The following is a 27188-nucleotide window of genomic DNA, read 5'->3' as shown; positions in this document are numbered from 1 at the left end:
TGGTGATAGACCAGAGGGGGCCCCCCGATCAGAGCAGGGGAGTCAGGGACGGAGGGAGGCCATCCATCGAGAAGAGCTGGTCCTGGGAGGGACTGGTCTGAGTGGGAAATGACTGGAGCAGACCATCCTGGGCCCACTAGGCTGTGACTAAACAAAGACTTCATTGCGTCTGAGTCGGGAGCAGCCAGACAGGAGGAGGGGACAAGGAGGCCCAAAGGAGGAAGAGGCAGCCAGGAAATACCAGGACACAGAAGTAGTTGGGGCCAGTGCTCTTGACCCTGTCTCAGCTCCACAGAGGAGCCTTCGGCTCAGTTGGCAGAGCCTTGGGGTAAGAGCCAGGACAAGGAGCAGGCCTGGCACTTGTTCTAACCCAAAGGAGTCACCTGCTGTTTTCCCTCCAGAAAATGAATTGGGTTCTGTTGTTGCTGTTGTTGTTGTTTCTTTTTTGGCCATGCAGAAGTTCCCAGGCCAGGGATGGAACCAACACCACAGCAGTGACCTGAGCCACAGCAGTGACAGTCCCAGATCCTTAACTCACTGAGCCACCAGGGAACTCCTTTTTAAAAAGTATCGTTGATTTACAATGTTGTGTTAATTTCTGCTGTACAGCAAAGTAACTCAGTTATAGATATATGTATATATATAATATATATGTATATATATATATATATATTTTTTTTCCTTTCCTTTTTGGCTGCATCCGCAGCATATGGATGTTATAAGCCACAACTGCAACCTACACCACAGCTGTGGCAACATGGGACCCTTTAACCCACTGCACCAGGCCAGGGATCAAACTGTACTGGCTCAGTGACCCAAGCCGCTGCAGCTGGATCCTTAACCCACCACATCACAGTGGGAACTCCTCGTTTTCATTTTTTTTTTATTTTTTATTAAAGTATAGTCAATTTACAATGTTGTCCCAATTTCTGCTGTACAGCAAAGTGACCCAGTCATATATTTACAATCTTGTACCAATTTCTGCTGTACAGCAAAGTGAACCCAGTCATATAATATAAGAAAAAAGAATTCTTTTTTCTTCTATTATCTTCCATCATGGCCTATCCCAGGAGATGGGCTATATTTCCCTGTGCTATATGATAGGACCTTGTTTTTTATCCATCCTATATATAATAGTTTGCCTCTGCTATTTTTTTTCATAAATGATTTACACAACAATGTTAGATTTACAGAAAAACAGTGAGGACAGTACAGAGAGTTCTCGTAAAGCCCTCGCTCAGTGTCCCCTGTGATGAACATCATATGCTAGTGTGGTTGGTATCCTTGCCACAGCTGATGAACTGGGGTATCACACAGCACACAGCACAGTACTGAGGGGAGCCAGTACTGCAGCTCCAATGGGGCCCCAGGACAGACCCTGAGGCTTCCAGGGAGCTGGGGGTGCAGAAGGCAGGAGGCTGGATGGACCAGGTCCCAGAGATCCCCCAGATCTCTGGCCCCTTTCTTGCAGGCCACAGGGCTGGGCCTCTGGAGCACCCCCGCCCCACTCACCACTTTCCAGCCAGCCAGCTCCCCATCTCTCCCTGCCAGGCCTGCTCCATCTCCAGGAAGCCTCATAAATCAGTCTCTCCTGCCCTTTGTCACCCTCGGGCTCTTCTTGGTTCATGCAGCCTTCACTCAGCAGCCTGGTGGGCCTGCAGAGCCTGGAATAAAACTTCCCTTCCGGGCGCCACAGGATCCTCTGATAGGTGCAGTCAGCACCCAGCAGGGTTTCTCTTAGTTCCTTTTTAAATTTGTTATTTATTTTATTTTTTAATATAATTTTTATTTTATAGTGGAGTATCGTCCATTTACAATGGCGTATCAGTTTCAGGTATACAGCAAGGTGAGTCAGTTATACACATACACATATCCATTCGTTTTCAGATTCTTTTCCCATATAGAGTATTTCAGAATACTGAGCAGAGTATACAGTAGGTCCTTGTTGATGACCTATTTTATATGTAGCAGCGTGTGTATGTTAATCCCGAACCCCTAATTGAGTCCTCCCCTCAGTTCTTAGTCCTTAGGGCTCTGGCTGTTGAAGCCATTCCTTTCCTGTCCTGTTTTCTCACAGCCTCTCTCCTCCCTGATTACCTGGAAGCCTATTCGCATGTCCCTCTGCAGAGATCTGCACGCCTCTTCCCAGGGTAAGTCCTCTGGGGTGATCATCCAGGAGGACTTCAGGCAGCTCCCAAGCCTCTGAATGTCCCACTTGTCCCCGAGATCTAACTGAGGGTGGGACAGCTGCCAAGGACGCCCCCACCCCCCCAGCTCAAGGTGGCTGCCTCGGTGCAGCCACCCTTGTCTCGTACTCATGTGAAACTTTTGCCATTGTCCTTGCTTCTTCCTCGCAACAGTGTGAGACTGGAGAAGCCAACGTTATTGTTTCAGTTTAGAACACAGCTCCCGTTATGGCTCAGCGGGTTAAGAACATGACCGAGTATCCATGAGGATGCAGATTGGATCCACGGTCTCACTCAATGGGTCAAGGATCCGGCATTGCCTCAAACTGCAATGTAGGTCGAAGATATGGCTTGGATTTGGTGTTGCCAGGGCTGTGGCATAGGCTGGCAGCTACAGCTCTGATTGGACCCGTAGCCTGGGAACTTCCACATGCCACAGGTGCAACCATAAAAAGAAAAGAAAAAACACAGGAGAGGGCCAGAGGCTAAACACTTTGACCAAGTCCACAGATATGCCTTCATGGTCCCTCATCTAGAGCTTCTTGAGGCCTTGGGACACTTGCAATTTCATATCTTACTTCCCTCCAGATAAGACTACCATGCCCACCACTGTATCCCCCCTGCTTTGCCCCACTATCTGGTACACAGCAGATACTCAACCGATTGCTGTTTGTTTTTGCTTCTTAGGGCCGCACCTTCAGCATATGGATGTTCCCAGGCTAAGGGTCCAATCAAAGCTGCAGCTGCCGGCCTACACCACAGCCACAGCAATGCTGGATCCAAGCCACATCTTCGACCAATGCCACAACTCACAGCAACACCAGATCCTTCTTAACCCACCGAGCGAGACCAGGAATCAAAACTGCCTCCTCATGGATCCTAGTCGGGCTCATTACCACTGAACCACAATGGGGACTCCCAGCTCAATCAATGTTTTAAAATTATTAAATAAATGAATGAGTTAGAGGAAGAACATTCATTCATTCATGTATTCTATTTCAACAGTGAGTTGAATGACCATTTGATGGGTCCTGGGGATAAAGGATGAATAAGACACAATCCCCACCCTGGAGAAATAGTTTCATGGGGAAAATAATTTGTAAACAAAAAATTACAACACAAAGCATAGAACGCCACAATGGAAGACTGTCCCAAGTGCTGTGCGAGAACAGCGGTTCTTGACTCTGCCTGGAGGGGAGCGGAAGAGAGGTGAAGGAAGAGAGGCATTTCCTGGAGTGTGGGGGACGGGCAGAGCGAGGGCAAGGCATTCCTAGACCACGGGGGTGACAGTGAGTCTGGCTCAGGGAGGCCTAGGGGGAGCCCTGAGTGGGCCCCTCCCTTTGACCACATGGAAGTCAGAGCTTTGCCACATGTGCCCCCCTCTGGCTCCAGGTCCGGGAGGGTTCTATCTGGGCCCAATCCAGGGCATGGGGACTGCCAGCCCCTTGTCATTCTCGTTTGATGACAGGCTGCTAGGAAAACCTCTTCTGAGAGGGAGTTCTACATCTGAGCCAATTTGAGACAATCTAATGAGATTTCTTGAGCCAAAAGCTCAACTATAACCTATCTAGTCCGCTCCCTCCACCCTCTCATCCTGTAATTCCAGCCAGCACATCATCCAGTCAGCGGGGCGCAGCTGTCTGCCGGCAGCCTCGGGCAGGCTCGCTCGCACCCTTTCTCTTGTTTACCCTCCTCGTTCCCAGAGATCCAGCACAGGGTAATCTGACTTTTACTTCCAGATGTCTCTGCCTTTTTCATCTGCTGTCATTGTTTGAGGTGTAGGTGAGATATTCAAGGGCACACGTGTACACAAAAGGGAGTCAGGACTCTGGAGGCATGTGGGCTGCAGCCTTTAGCTGAGATGTGAAGGCACTAGGGTTATTTATAAATAAGGACCAGGAGTTCCTGTCGTGGCTTAGTGGTCAACGAATCCAACTAGGAACCACGAGGTTGCGGGCTCGATCCCTGGCCTTGCTCAGTGGATTAAGGATCCTGAGTTGCCTTGAGCTGTGGTGTGGGTCGCAGACGCGGCTCCGATCCCGCGTTGCTGTGGCTCTGGCGTAGGCCGGTGGCTACAGCTCCGATTGGACCCCTAGCCTGGGAACCTCCATGTGCCGAGGGAGCGGCCCTAGAAAAGGCAAAAAGGCAAAAATTAAAATTAAAAATAAAATAATAAAAAATATAAGGACTAGAGGGAAAGGCAAATGTAACGTTTATGTGGGGGGCAGGAGAGCATCATGGATGACGTAGGAGCTCACATCATAACTGGGATGTTTCAGTTAGGCTTGCCGTGGAGGAAGGTCCCAGATCACAGGGACAGATATCATGGAGAGGTGATGTCGGCTCCGGGGAGAAAGGCAGCCCACTGTGCCTCTACAGTTAGAGTAATTCTTTGTGTGTTTCTGTGTGTGTGTGTGTGTGTGTGTGTGTGTGTGTGTGTGTGTGTGTGTGTGTGTGTGTCTGTCTGTCTGTCTTTTTAGGGCTGCACCCAAGGCATATGGAGGTACCCAGGCTAGGGGTCCAATCGGAGCTGTAGCCGCCAGCCTACGCCACAGTCACAGCAACTCAGGATCCAAGCCGTGTTTGCAACCTACACCACAGCTCAGGGCAACTCTGGATCCTTAACCCTGAGCAAGCCCAGGGATCAAACCTGCATCCTCATGGATGCTAGTCAGATTCATTAATCAGGTTCATTAACCACTGAGCCATGACAGGAATGCCTTTTTTTTTTTTTTTTTGCTGCAACTGCAGCATATGGAAATTCCTGGGGCCAGGTATTGAATCTGTGACAATGCTGGGTCCTTAACCTGTTGAGCCACCAGGGGACTCCTAATTTTAAAAGAGGAATCTAGTAATTTTGATCCAAACATGACTTCATGGATTTACTTTTTATGCTACCCACACACACAAACACACGCCATGCTCACCCACAGAGGACCCTAGATCCCTTCCCTGCTGTTTTTACATCAATTTTATTCTTACTTGTATCTTTACAGAAAATGGCACAGAAATCACAGGTTTCAGATACCTAGAAGTTATTACAGTTCCATATTTCAAACACCTCAATATCAAGTTTCTTTCTTCTCACTCTATGTACAGTATTTACACACCGGGGGCTACAGTCTAACACTTCAAACCAATGGGAGACAAAGACAAGAACTGGGGCGGGGTGTGGGGGGGTCATGAACAGGATGAAGAAGAAATCAACTTTTGATATGGAATCAAAATCCCAACCCACTGTCTCAGGTCTTTCTCCTGCAAGTATTACCTGCAAAGGCGGGTGCGATGGTAGAGAAAAGTGCCATGGGGATGGGGGTGGAAGGGGAAGACATGGAGAGGTGTATGGACAGGTATGGACAGGTCCTCCCGTAAGCAGGCAGGAAGAAGCCCCCAGTGTCCTATTCCAACACCGTCCCTGGCTCGAGTGGCTTACACCTGGGGTGAAGGTCTGGGTGCCTGTAGCTTAGTTTGGGTCTGACACTGGCTCCTCCTTTGCTCTCCTTCAAGCCTTTCCTCACACCCGTCTTGTGACCAACCCTTGATGTCTGTTTATAGCCCCAGGCCCACTGCAGGAATGGCCCAGAGCAAGCTGAGTCAAGATCTGTGGTTTCTGATGTGTCATTTCACACTGGATTGGGCTGCTCCAAGGCTGGGTGTAGGTGAACCAATAGTTTGCAAGAAGCTCTAGGGGAAGGGTGTTTTACAGGGCAAGTCAGGGTCACAGGCAGCGCATCAGAGGTCAAGATGCTCCAGAACACACACCCACAAGCGCCTCCCAAAGGCGCAATGAGCCACAGCATCTGTGAGAGGTGCCCCCTGGCTGCAGGGCAGAGAGGCCCTGCAGGTACTGTCTGCTGCCACCCAGGTCTCAGAGTGGGATGGGCTGGGGGTGGAGAGGGCGGGTTCCTGAGGGTGACCATGGAGACTGTGACATGAACAGTGGCCGAGGGGCCCAGGCTGAGACTTTCCAAGTTGAATCTGGAATCCGGGCTCCAGGGACAGGGGTTGGCAGAGGTTGTGCCTGGGCCTAGGGGACATGCGCGCATTTCGGAAAGAGCAGGTGGGGGAGCAGAGTTTTCCTGGGGGCGCTCAGGACACTGGCGCTGGAGTGCAAGTCCTCCATCCCTGTCAGCGCCATGTGTTTGCAGCAGCGGGCTCTGGGTCTGAACGGAGCAGAATCCACAGAGGGTGTAGAGCTGGGAAGGAGGGCGCGTTCAAGCAAGAGAACGGACTGTAAGGGGTGGGTCTGGACCATGAGTCACCAAAAGATTGAGTGCAAGCAGCTTGAGGGGGTGCAGTGGGACGGCAAAAAGCCTTCTGAGGCGGGCTGTGAGGGCGAGGAGGAGGAGGATGCTGACCAGGTCAGGACCAGGGAGGTCTCATCATGGCCCAAAGCCTCGGCCAGAAGGGAACTGGGCCTGAAGTCACGGGGGCAGCAGTGGCACGGAGGGCCGGAGGGGGTGGGGGAGGGGGGCAGAGGGTCACAGAGGGCTGGGGGGGTGGGGGAGGGGGGCGGGAGCCAGGCCTGGGCCCCCGCCTTGGAGAGCACCTCCCGACACCACCGGCCCGGAGGAGAGCAGCGTGCCGGGGCTCCGGTGTCCGCGCACCCTTGACCTAAGCCATGTCCTCGAGCTGCGGTGGACTCAGCTTCTCCGCCGGCCTGTCTTCGTCCGTGGCCTCCTCCTCGTCGGGCTCCTCGGCGCTGCGGGCCAGGCTGTCGGGCCCGGACACAGTCCCCAGCACTTTGGTGCTGTGCTCCTGCGCTCTGGCTCGGAGCGCCGCGATGCTGTTCTCCCTCAGTTCCTCCTGGGACATGGTGGCCGGGCCGTCGGGGCCCCGCTCCTCCTGCTCCACCTTGTCGAGCTTGGGCAGGGCCTGGCGCTCCGCCTCGGGCTTCCTCCCCGACTCGGCTGCCGCCTCCAGCGACTTTTTGTGCATCCCTAAAAAGAATTGTTGGTATTCGGGTTTAGAAAAGCGCCTGGGAAAGCCATCTTGAACTGAAAACGGCAAAGATAGAGAGAGGCCAGAATTAAGGACGAGCAGAAAGCCTTACTTCATACACCGCAGTCACGCGAGTCCCAGGGGCGGGGCCGGGGTGTGGGGGCGGGAGGGACACGAGGCTGTGGATCAGCAGCTGGGCACCAGGCTGCAGACGGCTTCTCCATGCCAAGTCCCTGGGCACCTGGCCCCCGGGATCCTGTTTGTCCCTTCCCGGGTACAGCACTTGCTCCCCCCAACCCTCTCTGGGGGATTCTAGATCTTAGAACCCCAAGATAAACTGGTGCTATCAGACGCAGGTCCAGAGGGTAGGTGGGGAGGATGGCAGGTGGAGAGATTTAGGGGGAAGAAGTCCTTTGGGCAAAGCCAGAGTGGTGGCCAAAGGGACTTAGGGGTCCCCTCAACCGCCAAGAGGAGCTGTGTCACAACCCCAGTTCCCCCCAAAGGAAGGGGAGCACAGACCCTGGGCAACAGCCACCCCCTTCTCACAGGACAAAAGGACCCATATCCATCCAGAATGAGAGTCCTAGGCACCCCAGGAGGTGGGTGCAAGGGACAGACACCAAGCCCTGGGAGGCTCCCTGGGGGAGCCTGGGAGGCTGGCTTTGGTGGGCCTCTCTCTGGCTAGGCTGTTGTGGCCAGATGTGCCTGCATCAGGGCTCTGTCCCCTCCTCCAGGGAGCCCGCTCCCCTCGCCACAGGGGCCGGGCCCCGGGAGGGTGCGGGCTCTTACCCAGCAGCCACGGGGCACAGGAGTCCATGATGCCATCCTTGGCGGACTTGAGGATGGACTCAGGCAGGGGGATGGAGTGGCGCACCATGGCCCCATAGAGCCCGTACTCCGCCATAACGCTGCTCCGGCCCCAGCACTTCTCTCGCTTCCTCCACTTGGCTCTGCGATTCTGGAACCAGACCTGTAAGCGCAGACTAACAGGTCAGGGGCGTGCTCTGGGAGCCAGCGGCCAGGCCCCTCTCCCCATGTCTGCCTGAGTTAAGGGCCCCACCTCTTTGATGGCCAGTGAACCCATCCCCTTGTAACTTCTGTTTCTCCAACAGGGTGTTCTTACTTAAATTAAACTCACCCACCCCGTGGTACCCCGAGATTCCTCCGGGTTCGGAGTGTCCAGAGTGAGACACAACACCTGTAAGAATACGATGGGCAAAAAAGATCTTTTTTTTTTTTTCTCAATCAAAGCAGTTTAGGGTGATGGGGTAGGGATGCCTCCTGGACAGGGTCTTGCAGCAGGCAGCTCCCTGTGTGGTCCTTAAGTTTGCAGCTGAGAAGCCAGACCCTCACAGCTCTCTTGCACGTGGGAACACCTCCAGTGCACAAACAGAATCCCTTTTCTGACGTGCAGAGGGACAAAGTCCTTTCCAGGGGCTGGACTAGCAGAATCTTTGGTTCAGGGTATCTACCAGAACTCCAGAGGCCAGAGCAGTGCCCCAGCAGGCAGGTGAGCATGGACTCAGGCAGCAAAAGGCATTTCAGGCAGGTACCAGGAAGCCTGGGAACTACCCCCAAAGCAGGGCAGTGGAAGCTCCTGGGAGGCCTGAGTCAGTTTCCCTTCTCTGCCCTATCCTGGCCAAGCCCTGCCCAGCGGGTGGTGCCCTCCATTCACCCACTCCCCACAATTTGGGACCTAACTCTGAACAATATCTGGGGGTGCTGGGCAGCCATCCTTCAGTCAGAGAGGAAAAAGGAAAGTCTCTTGTTGTGCAAAGCAAGTGGAGGTGGGGACCCAGGGAGTGCGGTGGGGACGCTCTAGGGGGTGCTGCTCTGGCCCCAAAGCTGGCCGGTGCAGGGTCTGAATAAGCATGGGGTGCCCTGGGCACATCTGTAGCCCTCCAGCCCGGTTTTGGAGGAGATTCCAGAGTCTCCGACATCTTGGAGGAGGGGACATTTCTTGGTCCCCGAAAGCAGCTTTCCTAAGGTTTTTCCGCAGCTGACAAGAGCCAGAGCAGGGACAGCTGCACTGTCCCTCAAGCAGGTAAGAGGCGCGCGGGAGACTGGAAGAAGCCCAAGCCCACCGGCCCCATCTTGTCCCCTCACAGCCCCTCCAGGCACTGACCTCCCGCCCCCCAACCCCGCGGCGGAGATGCTCAAGCGCCCCGGGGTGGGGGGTGGGGCGAGAGGAGGGCAGAGGCGGTTTCGGAAAAATCTATTAGTTTTCTGGGCGATTTCCATTCCCTGGGCCAGGTCCCCGCCCTTCCCTCCCGGCCCCCTCCCCCGTCCCCGGCGGCAGAGGTTTCAGCTTTTGATGAAAAATTGCTCCGGCTCTATTCAGGAGGCGGCAAAAGAAGAGTCACCCCCAGGGGCAGCCCTGGGCTGATTGAAAAATAAGTTAATTTCTGTTTGAATCGATGGGCCTCAGGCACTGAAATATCACGGGAAATTAAAGCGGCTGCTCTCTCGGGAGCCGCGGCATTGACCCGCACTAATTAATGCTGGGGAGGCAGCGCAAGCCGCGCCGCGAGCCGCTCCCCCTCCTCGGGGGACCCCAAACACTTCTCATTTAACTAATTAGACGAGGAAAATTGGGTGTTAATTTGTTTAGGATTTTTTCCCCTCTTCCCCCCGGCAGCTCCCTCCCCGGCCCCCGCTCCATGCGGGGGCGCGGGAAATGAATGCGGGGCTCGCCGGCAGATGGCTGCCCGGTCACTCTGCAATCTTCTCCGACTTGATTGCTTGATTAGGTCGTTAGCACATTAAAAAAAAAAATTGCTTGCCGTCTGGCGCTGGCGTGATGAGTGGGACGCGCGGCAGCGCCTGGGTAATTTATCTTTTTATACGGCAAAGAATTTGATTTCAATCTGCAGATATATGGGGCGCCTTTGACACCTGTTTAACATCTCGCCGCTGACAGCTTAACCCTTTGCTGCCTCGGCCGCAGGGAGGCCTGGGCGGGGGCTCGGAGTCCGAGCGCCCCTGTGGTTTCCTCCGCTGCCGCCAGGTGGCGGAGTGAGCGCACCCAGAGTCTGCGGCGGAGCGCGGTCGGCCGCGTCCAGCAGGGGGCGCCCCGGGCCGCACCGCCTCGCACCCTCCAGGCCTCCAAAGAGCCCCGTAGGCTCTGAAGCGTCTGCGGAGCTGCGGACCGAGGGCACGGTCCACGCACACCGTGAAGTTGACCCAAATGTGTGTAACGTGTTTGGGCATGTCTTCACTTGTACATGACCAGGAACCTCTAAAAATGGGAGAGATGCAGCCTCAGACATCCGAGCCTCTCCATCCCCACACTAGTTCATTTCACCTGGGTGGCGCGGCCTGCGGTGAGCCGCGGCCCCCGCACCCAACCCTCCAGGAGAGCGATGGAGTCAATATGCAAGGCCTCCTCCTGGTCTGGACCCAGACCACGCGGAGGGGTGGGGGGGGAGGCTGGCCAAAGAAAGGTTTACATAATTTAAAGGCTACCTGACGGCTGCACTAAAGAGCAGAGAGCGGTGCGCAACGCCAGTTTGGGCTGACTCGGCCATCGGCCTGACCCGGCTCTGCGCTGTTTAGCTCTCTCCCCAGCGGCCTTGCCGTCCTGCAGGCCCTCTGCGGTTTGTCTAAGACCTCTGCCCTGTCCCATCTTCCTTTCCATTAGCACTTGGTCGTCCTCTACAAGTACTCGTCTCAAGCTGCCTTCTCCCACAGAGGAAAAACCTAAAAGAACTGAGAGAACTAGGCCAGAGAATACCCGTGGTGGCTCAGTGGTTAACGAAACTGACTAGGATCCCTGACCTTGCTCGGTGGGTTAAGGATCTGGTTGCAATGAGCAGCAATGTCGCAGAGGTGGCTTGGATCTGGCCTGCAGCTCTGATTTGACCTCTAGCCTGAGAACTTCCATATGCCCTGGTGCAGCCATAAAAAAACAAAAATAAGTCAATAAATGAAAGAACTAAGCCACAGAAAAGTGTAAGTGCCTTCTGGTTTCATCTGCTTCACAGAGAAGACAGCAAAGAAGGAACCCCTTGGCCATGGAATTCCAAGGTGGTATTCCAGTTCTTGACCCCAGAGGATTGGGAAGGCTGTCTTTATGAATCCAAAAGTCATCCCAGGAGAGGACCTTCCTGCTTGAATTCAGTGAGTTCTAAAACCACAAGGCCACAAGCCCTTAACAAACCCATCTGGGCCAGACTCCAGAGTGTTTTGGATTTTAGAAAAAATATGTGATGCATATACTCCATGTTATATAACATCCTGCACCAGCAGCAGCAGCAGCCCATAGGCAAACCCATCAGGTTTGATTTCTGCAGCAAAACGTACACATTTTCATAAGGGATGAAGAAAGAGCATAAGGTCAGATCTGGTTTTTGCCAAGAATGAGCTTTGATGACAAACTGATGAAAGACGTATCTGTTTACGGCGCTGTGGTTTAGATGTTCTGGAGAAGGGACTGTGGAGTAAACAAAGGCAGACAGAGATGCTCACTCCCCGCTCCCCAAGTGTGGATGCTGGGAAAGGTGCATGGCCCCAGATGCCGTGAACTTGAGATGGGGCCAGGGCTCTTTGATGGAAACAGCATCTTTACTGGGACTCTGAAGAAGGGGATGCAGACTTAGGATTCAGATCATCTCTGGGCCCGTAAACAGAACCATTGTCCTTGGTCCTAATGTGGACAAGCAACTAACTGGTCTGCGGCTCAGACTTGCCCACAGACTCTCCCAGGGGAGGTGGTGCCAGCTGGTCGCTCAAACCAGGAGTCATCCAGACCCTCGGTTATGGGCTCTCGGAATGCCTGGCTCTCTTTGAAGACCAGATGCTGCTCCAATTTATGGAGGAAACCTGGACAGCCAAAACCGTCTCTTTTTAAGGCAGTTGGCAAGGAAGCTGTGGCAGTAGGGCCTTGGAGGGAAGTGGATAAGGAATTAGAATTAACCCTAATCACTCTTCCTAATTGCTTTTCTCTTCCCTTCCTGGAAGCAACCAGGATGTGTGCAGAATTTAAACATCCTCAAGAAGCATTGGAGGCAGACAGTCCTGAACTGGAATTCGCAGCTGTGACAAAAATTGCTGTGTGATCTTGGGCAAGTTATGTGCCCTTTCTCTGTCTCCGTCTCTTCAAACATAAAATAAGACGATCTACTTTTCCAGGTTTTTTCAATGGTTAATGAAATGAGTGAACATGCCTAAAATCAAGGTTGGGCACACAGAAGGCGCTCAGTAAGTGCTACTCGTTATTTCAGGGGTGGCACAGAAAGTCATTAGGAATCTGTGCAAGGGGCAGGCTGATCAACGGCATTGCTGGCCCCTCTGCCTTCCTCCACTTGCCCTGTAGAAATAACAACTCCAGGAGGTGGAGTGAGCCCACAGAACTAACTTTCAGGTTGTAACTTTTTGTTTGTTTGCTTGTTTAGGGCTGCACCTGCAGCATATGGAAGTTCCCAGGCTAGGGGTCGAATCGGAGCTGCAGCTGCCAGCCTACAAGACAGCCACAGCAACACCAGACCCAAGCCACACACCTACAACCTACACTGCAGTAGCTCGCAGCAGTACTGGATCCGTAATCCGATGAACGAGGCCAGGGATCAAACCTGTGTTCTCCGGGATACTAGTTGGGTTCTCACCCTACTGATCCACAACGGGAACTCCTGGCTGTAAGATTTTAATGCAGATAGCCTCTGGTTTCTCCTCTAGGGGCCAAAGAGATGCCCCTGCTATTGGAATTCTTTCTTTCTTTTTTATTTTTTTTATTAATTTTTTTGATTCAGTTGTTTTGGGGGCTTGTTTGTTTGTTTTTGGTTTCGGGGTTTTTTTTTGTGTTTTTTTTTTTTTTGTCTTTTTGCCATTTCTTGGGCAGCTCCTGTGGCATATGGAGGTTCCCAGGCTAGGGGTCTAATTGGAGCTGTAGCCACCGGCCTCCGCCAGAGCCACGGCAGCGAGGGATCCGAGCTGCGTCTGCAACCTACAGCACAGCTCAGGGCAACGCTGGATCCTTAACCCACTGAGCAAGGCCAGGGATCGAACCTGCATCCTCATGACTCCTAGTCGGATTCGTTAACCACTGAGCCACGACGGGAACTCCTCTTTCTTTCTTTTTAAAATTATTTTTATTTTTTCCATTATAGTTGATTTACAGTGTTCTGTTGATTTTCTCCTGTACAATAAAGTGGCCCAGTCACACACACATAGATACATTCTTTTTCTCACATTATCCTCCATCATGCTCCATCACAAGTGACTAGATATTAATTCCCAGCGCTATACAGCAGGATCTCATTGCTTATCCATTCCAAAGGCAATAGTTTGCATCTGTGAATCCCAGGGCCTGCATTTCTACTGTATTCCAGGCCCTTGAGACTCAAAGGCAGGAGACCACCCTTGCAGTTGGCTATGATCAGAAGCTAGAAGCCTTTGGTTGGAGATCCCTGCTCTGCCTCCAACTGCCTTTGTGGCTTTGGGTGCATTTCTTAACCTTTCTGAGCTTCTGATTCTTCATCTGCCCTGTGAGACCAATTCCTTTGCAGGATGATTGTAAAAATTCAATAAAACCGTCCATGGGAAATGCCTGCCATGTTGTAAGCACTAAAAAACATTGGTCTGGTGCTGGATGAAATCTGTGGACAAACGCGCAACAAGAAAAGGATTTGCTTCCCAGCAAATGCGCAGCGACACTTTTCACATAAAGCCAGGTCCTTCCATCCCTCGCCTCTGTGATGATTGCACAGCATTTAGGCCCCTTTTTGTACTTGGTCTCTTGGTTCGTGCAAGTCCAACATTCCTTCAATCCCCCTCTCACTTTCCTGACGATGCACTTTCTAGAAGGCATGGCTCCCGTGCCAAGGAAGTCAGGTCCAGAGCTCTTCAGGGCCTGCTTCTGGGCCCCTGTGAGGACCAGAACCCTGTCTTCCACTTCAGGCCTCCAGGTGCCTGAGAAGAGGCCCATAAGGGACACCAAGGGTCACCAACTTGGGAGGCCCAGGAAAGGAGAGTTGGGAAGAGCTTCCAGCTCCTGGTGCACTTTCCCCGCACAGGCGGCGCCACAGCAGGGCTCAGAGAGCCCAGGTAGGATGCTTCTGGCTGCCGCCGATAGCTGCTCAGGCAGGTGCCTCCACACCTGGCAGAGAGAGTCCTGAGAGCTCATGCCTGCCTCCAAATTGGTGCTCTTCTGGTACAGGGCACCCATCCAGCCAGTCAGGCAACACATCAGCTCTCTCTGTCCCTTTGTGGGTAACCAGCACGGCAGGCAGCTGTGGCTGCACCCAGGGCTTCTCTTGTTGTCACAAGATCCCATCTTTTACCCCTGTAGGACTACCTGCCCAACCTCCTTCCTTCAAAGGTCTCCCAGGAGACGCCCTGTGGTCCTTGAGCGAGGCCAGGGATCAAACCTGCAACCTCATGGTTCCTAGTCGGAGTCGTTTCGGTTTCTGCTGCACCAAGACGGGAACTAAAGGAGACATTTTACATGATAAGATGCTCTGCACTTTCTGGTCCCTGGGCCACCCCGGGCCCGCCCTCCAGTCTTGCCCGAGGCCATCACGCTTTGTCAGCCATGTGGCTATTTCCATCCCTTTCACCTAGCTTCTCTCCTCTCCTCTGACTGGAAGCTGATTGATCTGGGCTCCTTGCTGGTGTGATTTAACGACCTCACACTCCACATCCACTCAGCACTTCTGACAACATATTTCAGTGCATGCTTTCCAGCTTCAGGCTCAGAAAGCCTGGCCTCGCTGCAGCCTCTGACGTCCACCAGGGGGCAGGTCTGCCCATGTTTCCCGGCAGCCCAGAGGCAGCATCTTTTCCTGGGCCCCTGGACAAGTCATCCCACCAGTCACCCAATACTCCACTTTCTTCTGCTCATATTAACCCAGTTAAAACACAGACTCCTCTGACCCAGCATTTTAGCACTGGCTGCACACAATCACCTGGAGAGCTTTAAAAACAAGCAGATGCCAAAGCTCCACACCAAACCAATTAAATCAGCAATGTTGAGAGGGGAGGCGGGCACGGGTATTTTTTTTTTTTTTTTTTTTTTTGGCTGCGCCCACAACATATAAAAATTCCCAGACCAGGGATCGAACCTGCACCACATCAGTGACCAGAGCCACAGTAGTGACACCAGACCCTTAACCCACTGTGCCACCAGAAAATTCCATAGGCTTTTTTTTTTTTTTCCTTCCTTATTTTAGAGCCGCACTTGCGGCATATGGAGGTTCCCAGGCTAGGGGTAGAATCGGGGAGCTACAGCTGCCAGCCTACACCACAGCCACAGCAACACAAGATCCAAGCCACCTCTGTGACCTACACCACAGCTCACGGTAACGCCGGATCCTTAACCCACTGAGCAAGGCCAGGGATCGAACCCCAAACCTCATGGTTGCTAGTTGGATTCGTTTCCACTGCACCACAACGGGAACTTCTCCATAGGCATTTTAAATAAGCACAACTTTTGTTAGAAAAAAAATAGGAGTTCCCGCCGTGGCGCAGTGGTTAACGAATCCGACTAGGAACCATGAGGTTGCGGGTTCGATCCCTGCCCTTGCTCAGTGGGTTAACGATCCGGCGTTGCCGTGAGCTGTGGTGTAGGTTGCAGACGCGGCTCGGATCCCGCGTTGCTGTGGCTCTGGCGTAGGCCGGTGGCTACAGCTCCGATTCAACCCCTAGCCTGGGAACCTCCATATGCCGCGGGAGCGGCCCAAGAAATAGCAACAACAACAACAACAAAAGACAAAAAAAAAAAAAAAAAAAAAAAAAAAGAAAAAAAATATAGTAAACACACGAGTGAATAGATGATCATACTCTGGGAATGAATGACCCCCACAGAGGAAACAAAGTCTGGAAACCCATTTTCTCTTCCCCAGGGCTGACGTCTAGCAGGAGCTTTCAGAATGCCATATCCCGGCATTTCTGAGACACAAAAGGACTTCACGTCTGATAGGAAGACTGGAAATCTCTTCTACCCCCAACGATGCACCAGATCCTTCGCCCTAACCCAGGGAAGTGAGGATTAAGGAAATGCTTGCCCTCTAAGCACAAAGGCAGAGGAAATTGGCCACCACCACCATTTGCATTAATTATTCTAGTTTCTGGTGATGGGCACTGCAGTTTCGCTCCAGGTTCCCTCTTGCGCTCTCCCTGACAGTAGTTGAGTACTGGGTTTGAATCCCAGTCCACTACTTATGTCTCCTCTCAGCCCCTCAGTTTCCTCATCCGGAGAATGGGGATAAGAACAGCAGCTGACTCATCTAGTCATTGTAAGGACATAAGAAAAAAGGCATGGAAAGCCCTTAATACCTGGGACAAGGCCACATACTAACAATGCCAATCCTAACAATACATTTATTAAGCTATTTTGGAGAACTTTTATTATTATTTGTTCCCAAATGAGCGATCTGAGGCTTGGTCGGGCTTGCTGGCAATGAAACAGACTAGAAGTAGGTGTGTCTGGCTTTTCTCATCCACACTGGGTTCTCTTTAGACACTCGACAGTAGGTTTTGGATACCACGAGGGGCTCACTTGGGTTGGCCCAGCAAAAGCGTGTGTTCCAGCCCTCCCCCTGGAGCTGTCCCACTCCTCCATTCCACTGGTGGCAGCCCAGGGACCTGCTGAGAGAGGTGACCCTGAGGGGCCCGATCTCTGGGAGGGACCCCCCCCACTTTTTCCTTTTACAGATGCCAATTGGGAAGTGACTTGGCCTCTGCCACACAGCTGGGTGTCAGAGCCAGAACTAGGATCCCAGTCCAATAACCTTCCCAGTCCACCTGAGAATGGCTAACTTCAGATTTGGAGCCTCTAATAACTTGCCCCCTTCTCCCCACCCTCCCACTCCCAACCCACACACACAAAGGCCTCTGCCTGAAGGCTGGGGGAGGGCAGGGGGCTGGCTCTGGAGTGCCATCTGTCCATTCTTGGGTGCATTGGTCCCACCTACATCAGGGGAGGAAGGGTGGCAGTGTAGTGAAGCATGTATCCTGGAGTCTAAAGGGACTCGAGCCTGAACTCGGGACCTCAGATTCTCCATCTGTAAAATGGGAATAGTAATAATACCTAGTCCTTCAAGTGTTCTGAGGATTCTTTGGAACCAAATATACATAAACCATCTCTGGAAGGAACCAAAGGAAACTGGTTACCCCTGGAAGGGCTGCTGGTAGGTAGTGAGGAGGGAGACTCATATTTTACCCTTTGAACTCGCGTACATGTATTTGTCCATTCAAAACATAAAATTTTGGAGTTCCCACTGTGGCACAATGGGATCAGTGGCATCTCTGCAGCATCAGGATGCAGGTCCGATCCCTGGCCCCACACAGTGTGTTGAAGGACCTGGCATTGCCACACCTACCGTAGGTCAAAACGGTGGCTCGGATCTGATTCCCAGCCCAGGAACTCCACATGCTGCAGGGTGGCCAAAAAAGAAAAGAATGATTTTTTTTTTTTTTTTTTTTTGGCTTTTTGCCATTTCTTGGGCCGCTCCTGTGGCATATGGAGGTTCCCAGGCTAGGGGTCGAATCGGAGCTGTAGCCACTGGCCTACGCCAGAGCCATAGCAACGCAGGATCTGAGCTGCGTCTGCAACCTACACCACAGCTCACGGCAACGCCGGATCCTCAACCCATTGAGCAAGGCCAGGGATCGAACCCACAACTTCATGGTTCCTAGTCGGATTCGTTAACCACTGAGCCACAATGGGAACTCCAAGAATAATTTTTTGTGAGTGAGTTTTGGGGTATTTTTTTAGAGTACCTGATAATAAATAGCAGTTATTTTTGTTTGTTTTGTTTTGTTTTTTGTGGCTGCGCCCATGGCATGGGACAGTTCCCAGGCCAGGGATTGAACCCACGCCACAGCAGCAACCAGAGCTGCTGTGGTGACAATGCCAGATTCTTAATCCGATGGGCCACAAGGGAACTCCAATATCAGTGGTTTTTATAAAGAAGATTTGATATAAGGCTCCCACCTGACCTCAAATTGTCTCTGTTCCCCCAGCTTCAAGTCAAAGCAAAAGCTTCACACCCAAGAAGCAGGTGGGGAACATGTGGGCCTAGGTGTAGCCTAAAGGGAACTTAGATGGGTCCCCGTGTCCCCCACTTACTGGCTGTGTGGCCTTGGGTAAGTTACTGTGCCTCAGTTTCCTCGGCTGGAAACTGCTCTGTGGGTTATCGCTCTGACTGTCCTGGAGAGATGTTATGACCTTCCCCAGGCCACTTGGGAAAACATCTGGGGGCGGGGCCATTCGATGACTCATGCACACCTTCAGGGGGCAGCATTTGGCCAAAGAACCAGGCGGTGCTGGAAGAGCAGGAGGGATCTTTGCCTCTGTTCTCCCAGAGCCACAAATTCCACAGCCAATCCTCACAGTCTCGGGCAGTCACCCTGCAGACACCCTAGGGCAATTTTAAAAAGTCCACAGCCTGCCTGCTGGGCATTTGCAGCAATGCAGTTACAGCTGAAGGAGAGCGTTCCCCAATCTTTCAGACACACCCACCACCACCACCACCACCACCACCACCACCGCCACCGCCACTGCCATCGCCACCGCCAAACGGATTTTAGGACAACCCCCTGCAAGAGACAAGCTGTTCCTTCCTACTGGTCAATAGCGCACTTGTGGGGGCCAACCAACAGGGACATCTGCCAGCCCCACCCCACTCTAGCCATTTGACGGCCAGCTCTATGCTAATGAAAGCCAGGCAGGCGTTACCTACACACATCAACTGGATTGTGCCTTGGCTTACACACACACACACACACACACACACACACACACACCCGAAGATTCAGAAATCATCACCTAGCCTTTCCCCACTGAAACCCAATCGGATGGTGATGATGGATCCAGGCCACCCGGGATAATGCACCAAACAGATAATCTGCTTATGAATAATTGAGCTTATTGTTAGTGTCACTGTCTAAAACCATGTGCTGAAAAATTCCCGATAGACCTCCACGGGGAACGAAGGTTCTTCTGGAAAAGCAGCTCACGCCTCACTCCCATTCTCTGGTTCTCCAGGGAGAGAGTGCCAAGAACTCACACACCGTATTTGGATCCTTCTCTGGACCCATCCCCTGCCCACCAAGACACATCACGCCTGGAGACACAGGGAGGAGGAGAGCGGGAGAAGGGGTTTCAGGAAGTCAGACCCTCCCCGCTGTTTCCCAGCCCTGGCAGTCGACCACCCGGGATCCCTCAGGTGTCCAGATGGGAGCAGCTCTGAGTCAAGGTCAACCCCAAATCTGGGAACCTTCTTCCACCCCATCACTGCTTCCTCCTCATGGAGGCCCTGTCTAGAATATTATCAGGCTTCACCTTCTCCCAGGAAATGACTAAGCAGCCCACTCCTGCCCAGCCGGGGGCATCCTGGACTCGGGAGGATTCGGCTGGATGAAAGGAGGCTCTGAGCCCAGCCCGGCCGAGAACAGCCCGGTCCATATCAGGGCTGGTTACACCATGAATCGCTCCAGCGAGGAGGAGGGGCTGAATGAACGCATCCTGGGCCAGATCCCCGAGACCTCTAGGAGCAGAGCCCCGCACAGGGCGGCTGTGGCTGGAGGTGATGGTGAGTAGGTAGGAAGGGAGGGGGCAACCTCTTCCTTGTGGAGAGGGGAGTGCAGGGAAGGGAAACAGACTCCCCGCCACCCCTAGGCACCCAGAGAGGCCTGGGGCCACCTCAGGCCTCAAAGCAGACGCTTCCTACCTCAGAGACATCTGCCACGACAGAGACCCTGCTCAGAACCCAGGACCCTCCCCGAACACGGATTCTCTCCTCCTGATCCATCTCACATACTCATCAGGAAGCCTACAGTCTGCAATAGTCTTGTCCCTCCACAGTGCCCACCGCACAGGACCTGTCACCTTAGACCAGAGGCAAGTGCACACCCGTGGCGGGAGTGGGGCGCTGGGGGCATATCTGGGAGCCTGGGCCAGTCAGTGTCCCCAAGGATGAGGACGGTGGGAGAGAAAGGGGCTCAGGGAGGTTACCTGTATCCTGTCTTCGGGCAGCTCTGTTTTCATGGCCAGCATTTCCCGGGCATAGACGTCTGGGTAGTGGGCCTCATTGAACGCCTTCTCCAGCTCCTCTAGCTGGTAGGAGGTAAAGATTGTCCTGATGGGAGCAAAGCCAGACAGTCAAGACCCTGAAAATGGAAAGATCCTGTCCGAGAGAGCATGGAATGGCCTCTTTTTCATTCAAATCTGAGGGCCCCCACTACCCTCGTGATGGTGGGGGACATTATTTCAGCCCTCAGTGACATTTCATACTGGGAATCTTCCTGGAAGCACCTTACAGGAAAGGATGTTAAGACAAAAAATTGGGCCAACTGCAGAAAGCCCCTCTCCCTTCTCTCAGGACAGAGTGAAGGGCCCCCTTAGTAAAGAAATGCCTCAGCCCATCAGGACCCGCTTCCTGGGCTCCTCTCACTGACAGTAGAGCTGATCCTTTCAATTGTACTTAAAGTTCAAAGATGCACCAGAAAGTCAAATGAAGCAGCAACCCCAGTGTTCGGACCGCAGAGAACTAACTGGATCTCCCAGCCCCCTCACCCCACCCCACCCCAGCACCTAGCCCTCCTCACCTGCCTAGACCTACTGGGCTCCTTAGAGCTGCCCTCAGAGTCTTGTGGGGGTGGGGTGAAGGGGAGGGGGGGTGTTCGGTCCTTTCCTGTGCTTAGGAGGCAAGGGCCACCCCCACCCCCCCCACCATCCCACACACAGGCTCAGCCACTCACCCAGCAGGAGCCCCATTCAGCGGGAGTTCCATTCAGGTCATCCAGAGAGAGTCAACATCCCCAGCTTCACCACCATCATCGTGGGGGGGAGCTCCCCCACCCGGGGGGCTCCCCCACCCCACTCCCGTCCCTCCCAAAATGGTTCACATTGACCTATCTTGGAGTCCTAAACTACTTTAGGAAAATGTAAGAATTACATCCTCTCACCCTAGCAAATGCATATGCTCCAACACACACAATTACCTGCCTCCAATATTAGGGGGTTTCAGAGCCTCCTCTTCTTGAACAAACACCCTCCACACCCACTTAGAGACACAAATTCTTCCCTTTGCAGACCTAAATTTCACCAGGTTCTAGGCAACCTTTATCCCAAACCCTCATCAACAAGCTGGGGAGCCGTCCGGTCCAGATTTCACAAACTCAACTTGCAAAAGGGTACGGTCCTTGCTTGAGCCCCTGGGATTTGGATCCTGGGACCAGCCTGGGGGGGCGGGTAGAATCCCTCACCGCTGCCCTCGCCCTCACCCAACACAAGGGAAAAAGTACAAATGTAAACCCAGACACCCTTGTGCTGGTGTCAGCTTTAACATCTTGGGAGATGATGCCAGGGATGTGTGAGGAAGAAAGATTCTGTTCTTTATAGAAAATGACGGGTCTGATTCTAAATCGTTTCTCCTGTTCTCCTGGGGGGAACAGAATGCTTATGTATACAGAAAGTTAATTCTTCAGAATTTTGAAGATCTGCTGCTTTCTATTTCTCTCCTGCCACTTACTGAAGGGCCCCTGAATAGACAGTCAAAACAAACAATCCAAATATGCAAGTCTTTTGCAAAACTAGGAAAACCGAGGCGCACAGCTCTTGTGGCCTGGCCAGAGCCAAAGAGGAGAGCTGATGGCAGGTCATTCAGGACCGGTCCAGTGCCAGCCTCTGCTGGGGAGGGCTCTCATTCCAGAAAACAAAACCAAACAAAAAAAGAAAGAAAGGTGCAACAATGCCTCAAATCCCCCCATTTCCCCTCATTCCTGCCTCAGAGCTAATCCATGAATTTATGCCGAAGGGAGCCTGCCTGTGCTCCCCCAGCGTGACCCAAACCCTGCTCCTGGGTTTACACAGAACCTTAGACCCTTCAGTTTCCCAATGGATCCCGCCGGGTTTCCCACTATAACCAGTCTACCGAAGCCAGTCTTCTCTTGCAGGTAAAGAGAAGAACAAAATCCGAGAGACTCCAAAGGCAGCTGCTCCATCTCCACGCCCCTCTCTCTAACCCCTGCTAAGCCCTGAGTGTTTCTGGGAGATAAAGAGATGTTCATCTTTCATCACCAGATTCCAGGCTCTCTTTCCTGAAATCCTCAAGTGAGAGAAGCTCAGAAAAACACATTTTATTTTTGCCAATTAAAAACTGTACCAGCCATTCCTCACTCCAATAATCTGTTCCCTTCATGCCCCAGAAATAGCCCGAAACTGAGGGCAGGTGGCTGGTTGCTGTCCTTGGGAAGCTTTCAAAGCACCCGAAGTTTTCGCTGGCAGAGAGGGCATCCAGTGAGGATAGAAGGTCAGGAACCTTAAAGCATGGACTTTGGACTGGGGCTCAGCCTGCTCCAAGGGCCACACAAGCAGATGTACCCATGCAGAAGCGCTGCTCCTGCGGGCCGCTTTGTCCAGGGCTCTCCTTGCTATGGGAATTCCTCCCCCACCGCAATTCAGGCAGCAGCACAGAAGATGGTCAGTCAGATTCCAACCTGTGCTCCTGGTCCCTGTCCCTGGTCCCTGTCCTGGCTCCAGAGGCTGACAGTGTTACCCCCATCCTGGGTCCAGCAGGGGATGGGTGCGTAGGAGGTGTTTTAATGAAGATTGGTTGGACGGATGAATGTCAAAAATGAGCCAGGATCAGGACGAAAAACAACGTCTCCGTTTAAAACAAAGCAAAACAAATGCAACAAAAAAGAGCTGCCTGAAGGGAACCAAGTCAAAGTTCACCCTCCCTGATGGGGTCTGAGAGATCAGGAACTGTTTTAAAAATGTTGGGGTCATTAGTGGAGTTTCTGGGAGTTAAGGAAGAGAGCAACGCATTAAAGCTCCCAGAGAAAGGGTGCCAAGGGGCTGAGAACAAACTGGGGAGAAGAGGATGAGGTGGGGTGGGAGGCGGGAGAGCACCCCAGAGGGAAATGTCCAGAGCGCCAGCAGGCTCTACCTGCACTGGGGCAGAGAGGGATCCGGGGAAATGGAGCTCAGGTGAGCGCAGGGTGGGCGCAGGGACAGCACCTGCAAGCAGCAGCCTCAGAAAGTCAGGTCAATTTGGGGTTCTCACTCCTTTATTTCTTGAAAACCGCCTCATACATTTACACAAGGCATTGGGAGCAGCAGTGCTGGCTGCAGAAGAGAATTCGGTCTGGGGTGGGAAAATCACTTTTCAGGATATGCCTTTGGGCACTTTTTGAATTTTAACTTTGTGCAAGTGAATTTGAACTTTGTTTTTGTCTATTCAGAGACCTATTTAAAGGGAAAACCAAACCCAAACCTCTCTCTTTAGACTGTATCCCAAGGCAGCCCAATCCATTCCAGCCAGGTCTGTGGGGTCAATCCCGTCTATACACTTCTTCCTCCCCATTTTATAGGCAAGGAAACTGAGGCTTACAGCAGAAGCCAAACGAAAATATGCCATCCATGCAGATATCACGCTCAAGATTTTGAGAACGGTGGGAGCAGAAAGATAGGGGGTTGGCGGCCCTGACAGGGACGGCAGGAGAGGAAGAGGGGCCGCGGCAGAGGAACCGGCTCGGGCTGGAGGAGAGAGCCCATCAGCCCGCTGCGAGGTGTGCGCGGCTCTAGGAATATGCCAACTGCCGCGATCGCGGGTGCGGGCCGCCAGCCCCTCTCTGGCTCGGGTTTACCCCTAGTTGAGGCCTTTCCTTTCTCTCTGAGAAGCAGGCAAAAGCCTAAAACGGCGCCGCTTCCCCGGCGGCCGCTCGGGATCCTCATCCGGCACAGCCGGACGCCGGGGCCTGGGGCGGATGTCCCCATACAACACCCAGTCTCCCTGTCCTGGCACAGCCACGAACCTCAGATCTGCAGTCGGCGAAATTAGGATCCGACCGACTCGGCTCCAGAAGAGGGGACGGCAGGGAATGGGCGAGCAGGAAGGTGGCAGAAAGCGCTGCAGGGGCCTTACCTGTGTCTCCGCTTCTTCCGTTTCTTAGTCTGGTTTAGAGCCGATTTGGACATTTTTCTGTCGCTGGAGGAAACATCTTCAGAATCTGAAAAGCGGGCGGAGGCACATGCGGCAGAATGGGGGGCGCGCTCGGCAGCACCCGGGCGCGTCAGAGTCCTGAGGTCGGCGAGGGCCCCACCCCCGGCGGCCTCCGGGAGCAACCAGGCCTGCTGTCTCCCTGGGAAGCCCTAGGCGGGGTGGACCCCATCCCCAAGCCCTGGATGTTTCTGCCCATGCCGGCGCCGGAATTCCGAGGATCTGAGGCTGATTTCGTTGTAAGAGAAGCAAAAGCCCCGACACGCCTGGGGCTGGGACGGCAGGGGAGCCAGACAGCCTCCGCGGGTCGTAGGAGCCCCCAGGCGATGCTCCCAGCTCGACCCCCTGCCCTGCGCTTACAGCCCTGGCCCCTGGGGCCCAGAAGGTGGCCCCCAGGAGCGGAGCGGGGGCGCGGAAAGCTGGACTCCGGGAAGGGCTGGGGGCTCCCGGGCACAGCCTCCTTTCCAGGGCTCCCACCATGCGCCCCCACTCGGGACTGGAGAGACTGCGACGCGCCACTTTTCGTTGCCCTTCCAAAAAAAAAAAAAAAAAGATAAAAAGATAACGAAAATCGAGGGCATCTTGGAGGGCGAACCAGAGCTGGAGGGCAGAGCGGGCGGAGACGCACCGCCGGGAAAGCCGCCCGGGGAGGGCGCGGCGGGGTCATCCAGGGGCCCCGAGCCCGCGAGGCGCCAGGATCCGAGATATTGTGGTGCTTAGGTGGGGTCTCGGATTGCGAACACTTGGGCCGCCGCGGTGGCCGGGTTGTCTAAGCTCGTGGGGTAAAAAATTAAAACCAGCTAACCAATGCGAGGGTTTTGGAATGGAGAAAAGGAGGAAGGAAAAGATAACTTTGGGTACCAAGGCTGGTGTCCAAAGCTGACACTCGCCGAAGCTGACACTCGCTTGCTTCCCCAGCCGCCAAGGCCCGGAACGGAATCGGGGTCCAGGAGTGCGGGTCCTCCGAGAGGATGGGGCCAAGTGGAGCAGTGGAGGGGGAAGCCGGGGCCGGAGTGGAGCGGCCTTCCCTACGGGTTCTGACACCCTGTTTCCAGTGGGGCCCCAAGCGGGCGCCGCAGCATTCCCGGGCCCGACGCGGGGACGGGAGAACAGTTTGGCCGCCGGAAACGCGGGGGCCAAAACCTGGCCGGCGCCGCGAGCATCCTCTAGCGCCCGCCCGGGGCGCACGGGCCTCAGGGTCGGGCCGCGACCACTCGGCCTGGCACGAACTTTTGCGCTCAGAGGAGGCCTCGTGATGCAAACGAGAGGTGATGGCGTGGGGTTCCCAGCTCTTACTCGAGTCAGGCAGCCACGCAGCCTCTCCCTCACCTACCTGAGCTGGCCGTCTGGCTGGTGTCCAGAGGTCCCGACGCTCTGCCCAGAGGCTGCAAGTGGACGCTCTGCGGGTCGGACAGCACTTCCAGGAAGGTGGGCTGTGCGTAGAAGCCGGGGAGCCCCCCGGGCCCCAGCAGCCCCATGCCGCCCACTCCTGCGGGACTGAGCACGGATCGTGCAGCCAGCAAGTGCCCGGGGGCCAGACCGTCGAGGGCAGCCCGCGGATGAGAGCTGGGGGGCTCCTTGTTCAAGCCCAGGATCTCCTGGATGCCAAACCCGGTGCACCTGGCTGGGGCGCTCCCCGAGGTACTCTTGGCTACTGTCTCGGCTTTGGGCTTGCTCAGCGCTTCCCCTGCTTTCCCCGTCATCTCTCGGCTCTTTGGAGGGGCCGAGGCCGCGGGTCTTTTGCTCCCCCCACCCCCCCGCCGGGCTCCCCTCTTCACGAACTTGGTCCCAGGTGCCCCCTCCGGTGTCTAATGCTCTGGAGCCCCAAGGAGATTCCCCTTTTATCCAACCAGGCGGCAGCCCAAGTGGGGTCAGAGCTGAGCAGCCAATCACCGGGGCCAGGAGCGATTAGGAATTCCAAAAAGCTGGCAGCTCCCGCCGCAGGCAGCACTGAGGGGCCAGGATGCTGGGGGCCGGGCACCGGTGGGCTCTGCACAGGGTGCCCGTGGGCAGAGGCCCCAGGGACTGAGATGAGATAACAAGGTTCAGGGCCCTTCCAGGAGGCTGGGTGGCTAGGGATTCTGGGCAGAGTCGGCTGGGACTTGTCCCTGGGGTAGGGTGGGAGGATGGGCTGAGGGCAGGTTGTAGAGACTGGGAGTCCCCCTCCCTCCCCCCTCAATTCCTATACAGGTTTGGCAGGGTCCGAGAAGCCCAAATATGGGACTCCTGCATAAAAGGCAGAATAAGGGAGGGGCGAATGCCTTCTTCCTGCTGGGGAGAGAAAAAGGGCCAAGGTTTGAAGAGGGAGGTGCAGGGGTAGGGAAGTTCAAGGCTTGTGTCCCCTGCGCAGGATACAATGCCTTGTGTGGAAGAGCTATTCAATAAATTTTGACCAATGAATGAGTGAATGGCAAAGGGGTAGGAGTAGGGGGCCCTAGTGGGAAAGAGAGTGGTGGTGACTTCTTTTGGAGAATAACCACGGACATCGGAACATCTAAGCATGAAGGGTACCCAACTGCCATGGAAAGATTTCATTTACTCTCCTAGTCGCTCAACTAATATGTACTGAGCTCTTGTCACCTCTGAGCTAGGAGCTAGGGGTTCCCAGGAAATGAGGTAGACAAGTCGGAGGGGCTGCTGTACCTCAGCCTTCCCTGAGCAAACGAAGGAAGAGGATGTGGAGGGGAAGGAGGCGGGAGGGCGTGAGAGGCAATTAAAAGGTGAGCTTCTGTCCCCAGTTGATGGGGATCCCTTGACTAACTCCTGTGTTGGAAGCTACAGAATTCCGGCCAACTGGGCCAGTAGAAAAGTGGTGAGAGGCAGCAGGAAACTGCTTTATGCAGGCAGGACCCTGGAGAAAAGAGAAAAGCCTAAATTCCAAAGGTGGCCAATGAAAGATAAGGGCCCTTTGGGGAGGATGGCTCCCTTGGGTCCAAGTGCTAAGTGGAGGTGAGTCTATACACACGCATATGTGAACCAGCGACCCTGCGGTCCCTGCACTCCACCATCTCAGCTAAGTCTTCTGTGACCTTCCTGGGGCTGGGAACTGTATATCTCTCTACCTAAAAATCCCAGCCCACTGCCAGGGCATCTAGTACCTTCTGTGGTGGCCAAGAGG

At 53.9% G+C, this 27188-nt stretch overlaps 1 protein-coding gene across 1 annotated transcript; it reads right to left on the bottom strand.

The window, feature by feature from the left end:
• Positions 1 to 6743: 6743 nt before the first annotated feature.
• VSX2 (visual system homeobox 2) lies at positions 6744 to 25773 on the bottom strand. The gene is made up of 5 exons (XM_021100021.2): positions 25404 to 25773; positions 23996 to 24080; positions 20080 to 20203; positions 7917 to 8097; positions 6744 to 7126 (listed from the first exon to the last, which is right to left on the bottom strand). The coding sequence occupies exons 1-5, from the start codon at positions 25771 to 25773 to the stop codon at positions 6801 to 6803; spliced, it is 1086 nt and encodes a 361-aa protein (XP_020955680.1). The 3' UTR covers positions 6744 to 6800.
• Positions 25774 to 27188: the final 1415 nt, after the last annotated feature.

This window comes from Sus scrofa, chromosome 7, assembly GCF_054392235.1.
Source record: "Sus scrofa isolate SSC_HxYL_T2T_F1_AM1 chromosome 7, Sscrofa_HxYL_maternal_Yorkshire_Landrace_v2.0, whole genome shotgun sequence".
NCBI classification, from domain to species: Eukaryota; Metazoa; Chordata; class Mammalia; order Artiodactyla; family Suidae; genus Sus; species Sus scrofa.
The sequence above is the reverse complement of the archived record's forward strand: the minus strand, read 5'-3'. Positions and strand labels throughout refer to the sequence as shown.